General features: G+C 39.8%; 1 protein-coding gene across 1 annotated transcript; it reads right to left on the reverse strand.

The window, feature by feature from the left end:
• Positions 1–10,700, reverse strand: erp44 (endoplasmic reticulum protein 44). Its single transcript, XM_062422151.1, has 11 exons — positions 10,562–10,700; positions 5,418–5,490; positions 4,841–4,880; positions 4,494–4,609; positions 3,383–3,567; positions 3,173–3,288; positions 2,884–3,058; positions 2,563–2,674; positions 2,304–2,445; positions 1,041–1,143; positions 1–555 (listed from the first exon to the last, which is right to left on the reverse strand). Exons 1-11 carry the CDS (start codon positions 10,619–10,621, stop codon positions 445–447), a joined length of 1,233 nt encoding a protein of 410 aa, XP_062278135.1. The 5' UTR covers positions 10,622–10,700; the 3' UTR covers positions 1–444.
• Between the last annotated feature and the right edge of the window lie 100 nt (positions 10,701–10,800).

The following is a 10,800-nucleotide window of genomic DNA, read 5'->3' on the forward strand; positions in this document are numbered from 1 at the left end:
AAAGAAAACTCTGCATTTAATTTAGACCAACAATGAGACTCCCATGTAGCACAAACATATATACAAGCTCCAAAAAACAAAACGTAAAAACACTTCTCTTGATGTCCTAATGCCCCTAACCCCTACCCACACACACCTCCTTCTTTAACCCTCTTCCTTTTAATCCAAAATAAAAATTGTACGTGAAAGAGTTATGAAAATATAGGTTATTCCAACATGGTTGTGTCATGGACTGCGCTCATCTGCTCTCCTCCTCCCGTTCTTCTTTTTCTCCTCCTCCGTCTTCATTCTCTTTTTTTCTCCTCCTCCTCATCTCTCTCTTTCTCTCTTCAGTAAGGGTGTTGGGTGTTGCTGTTCTGTCCCGCTGGCCTGTCCCAACCCTAACCCCCTCCCTGACCCCGGGGCGTGGCATTGAGTCACAGGATCACTGGAAGGCCGTTGAGGTCACAGCTCGTCACGTCCCCGGCTGAGGATGGTGTAGCGGGTCTCACTGGGCGCCAGCTTCTGGAACGAGCTCTCTGGAGGGCTGCTGGCCGCTTCTCCTTCCGTCTCCTCCTGAGGGTGAAAGGCAGATTTGAAACAATGACATACCATCTCAACTTTAAAGGAACTATTAGACCTTTTGAGAAATACACTCATGAGCTTTCCTACTTGGAGTGACATGAGAAGAACAAAACCAGATCAGACAGCTGGCTTGATTCTGTCTGAATTTAACAAAATCTGCCGACCAGTTTTTCATACAAAAACCCAAATATAAAAAATAATTATTCACTATTTTGGGTTTTTATACGGATTATATAATGTATAAGATATAATGTGTTAGTGAGATTTAGAGGTTCTGGCAGGTGTTGTTTTTTTTTTAACCCCTGGACAGACCCAGGTAGCCATTTCCCTCCCATTTCCTATCTATGTGGCAGCTGGCTGCAGCGCTGTATTTAGCATACAGATATAAGAGTGGTATCAATTTATCATCTGACTTGGCAAGAAAGCAAAAAAGATATAAATGAGATCAAAGACACAGAGAGTGTGCTGATGCTGACCTGTCCAGGTGTGGTCTCTGTGGGGTCGGGACCATGGTGAAATTCTCGGTGTAGCTTTCCAGAGTGAAGGTCCAACACAAACTGTTTCAACTTGCCGGGGATGCTGTAAGAAGCAGACACAAAAACGTACATTAAACTGTGTCTTTGAGAAATGCATCAACGACGCATTCCTACACACAACGTTCCGCAATAAAGACAGACCTGCTCGGACTACAGAGAAGGTCAGAATTAACCGCTGATATGAGACAAAACAGCTCTGGGCAGCATCAGAGGACATTAGTTCCTGTAGACGCGTCGTCAAGCGGCATTAATCCATATCAACGCTGTCCTGTGAAGTGTGTTTATTGATGACAGGTCGTGAACTCTTTGTCATATCACACAGGCGGAGCTGGTCCCCAGTCACAGCTAACCCCGTGTGTCAGAACAGCATGCAGGCAGGCGTACGCACACGCACACACACGCACAAACACATAACATACACTGTGCTAATGTAATTACAAGCCGTGTGCCACATGCAGTGCTGATGTGATGCAATTAGGTTGTGGAGGGCTGGTCAGTCCTCGGGGCTTCTGTCTATCTGATCAGACCCTGATTGGGGATGGGAGGGGCGGGGGAGGCAGAGTGGTGGGGGGCAGAATAAATAAGATTAAATTAGATTAGCCTGGATTAGTTTAGCACTTATTGCACGTGCCAAATCATGTCACATTAGCTCCGGTGTCCTGGCCCATTCATAAAGGACAGGATTTTAGGAGGTGTGACATTTTTCTGATGTTCAGTGCACAGAGGATTACAGTGTGTGTGTGTGTGTGTGTGTGTGTGTGTGTGTGTGTGTGTGTGTGTGTGTGAGAAAATTGACTTTTATTTAGGATGATCAGATCTTGTAATGAACAATTTCTCATAGCTGTGAATGATATCATTTAGTTTAATTGTCCAAAAATGTCCAAAAGAATGCCAAATGTGTCACAGCGATTTGACATGTGGATGATTTATCTGATAATTACAGGTGCATTTGTGGTCAGTTTTCATTTGTATTTGGTTAATTATTTTTGCATGACACAATTACCAGCCCATATTTTTATTTATAAAAAACGTTCATTAATGTTTCAAGGGAGATGCACACATTGTGGTATTGCAAATGAAATAAATTATATATGGTAATAGTGTGGATCCCTAATTTTAAAGACACCATTTTCACACACATGCAAACTGCATCTAGATGAAAAATGACATTCTTTATAGAGAAAGTGAAGAGGCAGTACTTACGCAAGGTCTTTAAAGTCAGGAAACACATACATGTGCCTGAATGAGTCTATAGCGATAACAGGACAGTCAGCTGGAGTTTTCTGGATATGGAGCAGAGGATGGCGGAACTTATCGCAATCCGCATGCAGGAAGTTTATGGACCCTGAGCGAAAGAGAGAGAAACAAAGTATCCGATGACTTTTTACAGCCCTGTGTCGAGGGCTGTAAAAAGTCAAGCATAGATAAACGTGGCAACACTGGCACAAACACACACACTCACCTTTCTCACTGATGAGCTGGCGAGCTACTTCGTGTTGGAACTTCTCTAAGCTCTCTGTGTCCTCTTTAATATGGAACAAGATGAGGAATGGTATCCCTTCTTCAGTCAGCTCCTGGAAAACACACACACAGAGCATTAGAGACAGGTGGAGTCACTGTCTTTTTGTGGCTCAGCAGATGTTTGAATACCTTCAAGGCTGGATTCAGTGTATATATCTACATATCCATATTTACACATCTATCTTCAGTTAAAAGAAGCCACAAAGACAAAAAGTTTATAATCATACTGACGATGTTCTTTGCGCAAAATCAGATTACAAACCTCTCCATTTTCAAAGGTGATCTCCCTGACCAGAGGCACGCACTTGTCCTGGGCCCAAGCGTAGGTCAGGTCGAAGTTGCTGAGTGAACCGAGGTAGACCATGTCAGGGACACTCTCCCCCACAGGTTTGTAGATCACGTTTTCTCCGCTGAAGCGCTCAGACTCAGACACATCACTAGAGGAGGGGAACGGTTAAGAGGAGTTCATGAGGGAACACCTAAAAAATCAGCTACATATGGGCTTCATTTGAATGGTTTAGGAAAAAGAATCAAAACATGTTGCGTCTCACCCGAAAGCAGCCAGGAACATGCAGTCGTCCCGAAGGATGTTGGCAACTTTTTCATATGTGTGGTAGCTGTCTGAGTCCTTTTTATCAAAGTAACCAATGATGTTCCTCTTGCTCCTCTGTTGAATAATACAATTAAAGATAGCGTAGGGACAAAGATCATAACTGTGTGTGTGTGTTAATGTTTTTAGAGACAGTGTGTTTGCCACTCACATCTACAGTTTTAACTTCCTCCAGTGACTGGATCTCTTTCACGGGGTCAACCTGCTGCTGGCGGATAAAGTCAGCGATGGCCGCCACGGACCTCTGACCCCTGTACTCTCTCTTCATCATCATCCCGTTGCGGAACAACTTCAGCGTTGGATACTTAGTGATGCGGTACCGCTGGGCGATGTCCGCTACACAGAGGCAGAGGAGAAGTTAAGTAAAGAAGGATAAATCAATTGATGAAGAGGAAGAAGCAGAGTAAAAACACATGGGGATGGGTGGATGAGGAGCGGCGCGGTGATAGAGACGGCGGTTAAACCTCAGTCTGAAAACACTGCCTTCAGTCAGCTCCGAGCTCTGATCTCCTACATGAAAGCTGCCCCCCACCAAGAGTAAATATTCTCTCTGCACACAGTGAATGAGTGTGTGTGTGTGTGTGTGTGTGTGTGTGTGTGTGTGTGTGTGCGTGCGTGCGTATGTGCCTAGTGGCAGGTGTCAATCTCCCTGCGGGGTGTTTCTAAGCCTCCAGTCTTCACAGGAAGCAGCAGTTTTGTCATTAGTCTTCAAACAGTTTGCAGGTCATCAATAATTCTCTTTAATTTGCTTTATCTCAAAAGGCTGAGGCTTGCGGTTTGTGTCTCAGTGCTTTGGTGTGGCGGGCATCTATGTGTGCATACGTATGTGCATCAAATATAGTGAGGGAGTGTGTGAAGGTCTTTTTATTTCCTGTATATGAACAAGGGTGAGGGTATAGCAGTTCAGGGCATTAGATAACCATAAGCAGCAGCCACCACATATAACACAACTTATATACAACAACAACAATTTGGTTACAGATTCGTAATTTATGTTCGCTATAACGTTAAAATACAAAACATTTTCCAATTTTACTTAAAATATTATTAAGATTAGTTTGTTTTTATTAAATAAATACTTTGGCTGCTGAACAATTCAATAAATGGTATGATTACTATTTTATAATTCTGAGGATAAACAAACAAAAAGAAATTGTTATGAAGGATAAATGTCACTTGTATCTGTACGTCGTTTGGTACTTTCCTTGATAATGTCAGAAAGGAAACAAAAGGCTGATAAAAAGATAAAAAGTAATACTCACAATGTTGGTCACAGTCAACGCGCGCAAACACCACCTGCTTGGTATCAGGGAACTCCTCTCTCACTAAGTTAGATGCCTCCTCGAAAACTGGATGGAGCATCTGACTGAACCTACACCTATAGGGCAGGAAGTGGGTATAAAGTTAAAGGGCTTCTGATGATTTTAAGTACATTTTCGTACATTTTTATTTCATTAGAACAGCCCAGAGATCTGACATTAAAACAAATGTGTTGTTTAAAAGTGGACGACGGTAATCAAGCACTATTTATGGCACCATGTGGCATCACAGCATCCTTGACATAATATACAGAGATGTAATGTCTGAGGAAGAGAAGCAACACACTTACCAGTCTGCATAAAAATTCACTAATGCCACCCCAGCATTATCTGCAAGAAAACACACAAACAAGAAATAAATGGAAGCCTCTAAACATCACTGAATATACTCGTGAATGTATATTTTGCTAGTAAAATTAATTAACGTGGCTATTTAATGTTAAACCCTTCAGTTTTCTGTCACTAGAGGAATAAAATAATACTGGGTAGACTAGAAAGCACTATACACATTTATCTATCATACCACCTGTCATTAAATGCCTATTTTGTGAAAGGTTAAGACAAATAGGCCACACCTGCAACAACGTGGAGAACAATTATATGAAAACAGTAAGGAACATCAAAAAACAATTGAACAACTATACAGAAACAAAAGGTTTTTATAAAGCTATCCACACACACAGGTCAACTTCTTCTTTTTGCCACAAAAAAGCTGAAATCAGTTTTTGAGACGCCCCTTTAACAAAGACACAAACGTTGTCCGTCAGGTTACAAAAATGGAGAAATGAACCCGGGGCCTTAAAGACAACTGAGCAGGAATGGTGGACAAAGAAGAAATGAGTGGATGAGTGAAGTGAGACGCCTTACTTAGGACATCGTCAATGTTGCCAGAGTCCAGACTGGTGATTTCTGCTTGTCCGGGAGTTGAGAGGCCCATCACCTACAGACACACAGAGAAGAGGAAGGTTAGACATTTAAACATAAAGACACAGAAATGCTGGTGAAATGAAAATATTTAGGAGCTTGAGGGGGAGAGGGGAGGGGGAGGGGAAGGGAAAGATAATGCTGGTTCAGACTGAGTGAACAAACAGGCCGGTCAACATAAAGTTTGTGTTCAGCATATCAGTGGCTCGATCTGAATCAGCTGAGCTTTCAATGCAAACTCTAAACCCCAGTACTGAACTCAGGCCTTTGTGAGACCCCCTCTCTGTTCCCTGGAAAGCAGGGCGGTGTAATCCCTGCAGTGTTTCCTGGATCGACTACACGTTCCTTTGCCAGTCGTGGTTCGTGGTGTTAAACTCAGTATACAGTAAACAATGTCACCTTGTTCCTTTCAATAAACCACAGAGCAACATGCAAATCATGCTCTCATCTGGTTCCTTAAGTTACACGCAGGTCTACGTTCACATAGCACAGTCACATATTTCAACTAATGAGTTTATCCGTAAACTAACCCAACCCTAAACCTTCACCAAAGAGCACAAATTATATTCATGAAACAATGAGAATGAATTATGATTATGTCCTCCATCTCTGAGGAATAAGGACATGTTTCTATATAAAGGGAAACATTATATCCATTATACACATACAAACTCATATTTTAAAAATGTTAAATATGTGGGGCTAATTATTCAAGCTGCTCTTTACAGATGCACTAACCCACATACCACTAACACCCACATACTATTTTAAGTGTCAACTCAAACTAAAGTGGTAGGGTTGTTGGCGAGTTCCTCTCGATCATTCAACTCTAATCCTAAAGTGAGCCATCTTCATTCTTGTCCTCTCAGTCACTCTCGACTCACAACGCGGCCGTTAAACGCGACGAGCCACGTTCACAAACAGGTGCTTAAACTATGTGAACAAACGTTTTAAGTACAAATCCACGATTCATCAAAATGTTCTTAGCTGAATTTTTTCTTACTCTGCGAAACACATTTATAAACGGTCTCAAACCAGTCTTAAAGAATGATTTAGTAAATTTATTCAATGTAATAAACTGTTTATTACAACCACAATTATTTAAAAAATATAAGTAATACACAACATTTAAAAGTGTGACACGACTGTAAAGATTTATTTAGATGAGTTTGACAGATCTACACATTTACAGAGTTTTTCATTTTGTCAGGGATGTACTGCGTAGAGGTGCAGCAGGCTGTTTACAGGGTTCACAATCAGGCTCCAAACGGTTGTACCAATGTCACGTTTACCAGCCAAATCTGACTTTTCTGACTTCTACCTCTGAATCTATTGTTTGCACTTCACTAGCAGTAAAGTTATTCCACATTTTTACCATCACGGCCGTCTTTGTAATGACTGACACGTGTCATGAATTCAGATGTAATATTGGATGTTATTTGTGTGCACAGTAAGAACATTTCTACATACATATCAGTGAATGGCGCCCAGTGATGCAGCACAAATTTTTAGAAACATCCTCTTTCCAACAGTCACTTTATCTGACGTCTCATCTGTTAGAGAACTCGGTCGGTCTAATGCTGCAGTCCAAAGAAATCCCAAGCTGCACGCAAGGCGGGCAGCATTTTCTGATATGCAATTATTATACATCATGTCATAAAAATCCTTAAATTACACTGAAGTTTAATTTTAAACATTAATAAAAACTATTACTACAAAATCACCTGAATGACAAACACCAAAAATAAGTGATGTTTGAGCTTCTACAAGGCTGTTTTCATGTTGATCTGCTGAAAGTTTCTTTGTGCTCATAAAAAAATCTGAGTTTAATATACGACTAACACAAGTGTGAAGAAGCTCAAATCCTGAGGTCCTGAGGTAGTATTTTAACTTTTGAAACTATTTGCCCTTTCATGAAGTCTGGATCTTTTAATGAAGGAAAAGAGGGAAATGTAAGAACTGTTAACTAGTAAACTGAACATTGTTGTGATAAACTATCAGACACAAATTATTAGATTATTATTATTATTATTATTATTATTCAAAGCAGAATATTTTTATGTGTTTTAAAACCTGTGTGGAGGAGACCTTTAACTACAGATATCACTTACATTATATTCTTTTTGCCTGACAAACTGTATTCAGTTTTAGGAAAATAAATTCTTCCAGGCATCAATTTTTCTTTTCTGCATCTTCGTCATTGGACAACTGAAACAAGATTAAACTTGTAATTACGACGTACCGACCGGGGATTTCTGAATTCCAGCTTGACTACAGCGCTGCATGAAAAGGAGGAGACGGATCAGCACCAAGAAAATGTAAGAGCTAAAATGACTTCCACTGTTGGGTGAAATGGGGGATAGTATGCCAACGTTGGAGACTGAACTCAAAACAGAGATATACCGATTTAAAAAGGGAAAAAAGAAAAAAGCAATCACACAGTTTTGTCTGAATTACGTCTTTTAACAGAGCCTCAGTTTAACTCTGTAGATATGATGACAGAAACTGAATAAAGAAGACAACATTGTCAAAAACTCTTTTTTCTAAACTATTTAATCTGCTGCCACAAACTTTATATCAGACAATAAGATCAACACTTACAAAATTGCAACACTGATAATGATGCATACAGGAAGTGTTTATCTGCTGTGATCTGTCGACTAAAGACGGACTGTATGTAACTACAGAAATATTAAAATACATGTTGAAAAGACGTTCACACCTTTTTACAGAAACTGTGAAACAACAACAACGTAAAGACGTGACTCAGTAAAAGTTTCTACTCAAGTAAAGCTACAACGATTAATCAATTAATTGACTGACAATTATTTTGATAATTCATTTTTAGCTTTTCCAAAATCTCTTTCTAGCTTCTCAAATGTGAATATTTTCAGGTTTCTTTAATCTTCTGTGACAGTAAACTGATTATTTTTAGGTTGTGAAGTTCAGAAGAAATCAGTTTGAGCTTTGGATGATAATAATATAATAATAATAATAATAATAATAATGGTTAGTTGCAGCCCTGTACTCGAGCATACTTTCACCAAGAGTCAAAGTTTAACTATCATAAAAACATTAGGGCTGTAATTAAAGATAATTTTCATCACTCATTAATCTGCCTGTCATGTTTTTGATAATCATTTAATCTCTGCACTGTGTGGAGGGTGGAGAAACACCTATCACAGTTTCTGAGAATCCAGGATCACATCCTTAAATTTCATTTTTTCTGAAAACTTGTCACATACTCAAAGATGAAAAGCAGCAAGAGAAGTCTGAACCAGCAAATTTGAAGAATTTAGTCTTGAAAAAATGATTTAATTTATTTATTAATTACCAATGCTTGCTGATGACTTTTCTATTAATCAATTTATCATGTCAAGACTGCCTGCAGTTGATTATGGTGATATTGTATAATTGCTTCTCCCTCCCTAGACACTGTACTCACGACGTCAGTTCACATGACATTTTAACTTTAGCTGAAACTGTTGTTCATGCTAAGCTTAGATAAAATTGGTTAAAAGATTCTTTTCTTACACACTCAACTCGTGAATCATCAAATCTTCATCCTACCAAAGTTCTTACTTGCAGAGGTCAGTTTTCGTTAAGATTTAAGGTACCGAGATATGGTATAGCTTTTCCTACCGGAGTAAAAAAAAGTGTCCATCTTTTTAAAAAGTTGTAAAAGATGTTTAAAGAAACATTTAACTGCTCAATGTATTTTGTTTTATTTGTTTCAGCCATAGCTTTCATGTATCAAGTACAGAGGCTTGAGGCCAACGCCCCCTCGCAGACACATCGCTCACACTCGGACACTCACACTAACACTTATTTTTCTTTATTTTTTTGTTATTGTTGTTTTTAATTATATACATATTATAATTATTTGGTTTGTTCTCACTTTTATGTGGTCATATTACTTTCTGTAATATTGTGTAATTTTAACATTTTATAGGTGGATCTGCTTCTCCCTGCTCTGTATATTGTCATTATTATTATCATTTTTTGTGTAAATTTTGACTTAAAATAAAATAAATGTGAAGTTACACTCTCTCTCTTTTCACTTTAACGCTTTAAAAAAAGCTGTATTTAAGTATTTGCAATCACACTTGAAAATAATGTCTAAAACGTGCATCTGTCCATGCTTAAACTGTACGTGTACATTCTTGCATCGGTGTCTTCCTTGAATAAATAAATCCCAATGAGACTACATGTTTACATAAAGGATTACATCTAGAAATAGACTGTTTCCTGAACCCTTTTTTTGTTTAAGTTGAACCATCTCAACTATGGGGAAGTAAACTGTACCTGGCATATATAATTACACATTGAGAAATACCACAGCTGCTGTGTGAAGATAAAACACCAAAGACAAGACTTTAATGTCAGGCCCCAAAAAACTCTCAAACAGCACACACTGTAGTTCCGGGTTGTCAGCCAATGAGAATGAGCCACAACAGAGGAATTCACCAACCGGAGAGCATCATTCAGAGACACATTACAGGCACACGATAACTTTATACATCCGTGTTATAACTATAACTATATAATGTTTCACCTCATTAAACACAGCAGATCAGACCACTCTTTAAAAGTTGACAGAGCAGGCCTGCGCATAGCTTTTATCTCCCTACTGTCAGGCTGTGGCACCCGGATGCTGCTTAACTGCTCTTAAACAAAAGTTATCAAGTGTCAAACTTTATCTGATTTACTTAAAAGTTTTGGATAAACAGTGCATGATAGGGGGCTACATCTCGCTTATATAACATGGATTAAGGCTAGTTATAACCCTCCGGCTAACGTTACTCAACCACTACCGGCTAAGTTGACATTGCAGCTGGATAACTTGGTTGGTCATTTGAACTGCAGTGGGTTCAATCACAGCTACGCGGCCTCTTCGGTCAACATGATAGATGACTTCAATCACAGCAGCGGATGAGAAAAGTCATGAGCCACTTTTAAAGCCACGTCTCATCGGTTAGCTGGCGGCTAACTATCGTTCACCCGGCTAACGTTAGCCCGCTGTGGTCTAGCTAAAACAGGAACCGGCTGTTAGCGCAAACACCGAGGCTGAGGTTTAAAATGCTTACCAGCAGTAAAACCGTGACGGAGCGGATATCCAGAGAGGGAGATATTGCTAACACTTTCATTGTACAGTGTAGTTTTGTGGAGGTGGTGGTGTTGAGTCTTCCCTGTCTGTCTTCTCCTCACTGCTGCAGGAAACCAACGGCGAACCGATCTCACGGTGACCACGGAAACGCAGAGAGGGGTTTTCGCTAAGCTTTATGGGAAGTGTAGTCTTTCAACGTCGCCAAACGGCTAGCCGCGG

This window comes from Scomber scombrus, chromosome 7 (assembly GCF_963691925.1).
Source record: "Scomber scombrus chromosome 7, fScoSco1.1, whole genome shotgun sequence".
NCBI lineage: Eukaryota > Metazoa > Chordata > Actinopteri > Scombriformes > Scombridae > Scomber > Scomber scombrus.

What these genes read in the sequence shown, in the direction of transcription:
- erp44 (XM_062422151.1), bottom strand. Translation starts at nt 10,621, where the DNA reads ATGAAAGTGTTAGCAATATCTCCCTCTCTGGATATCCGCTCCGTCACG. An exon ending in AGGAAGTTAAAACTGTAGAT is followed by an intron (nt 3,289 to 3,382) that starts GTGAGTGGCAAA and finishes ATTATTCAACAG; the next exon opens with AGGAGCAAGAGGAACATCAT. An exon ending in TCACCTTTGAAAATGGAGAG is followed by an intron (nt 2,675 to 2,883) that starts GTTTGTAATCTG and finishes TGTGTTTTCCAG; the next exon opens with GAGCTGACTGAAGAAGGGAT.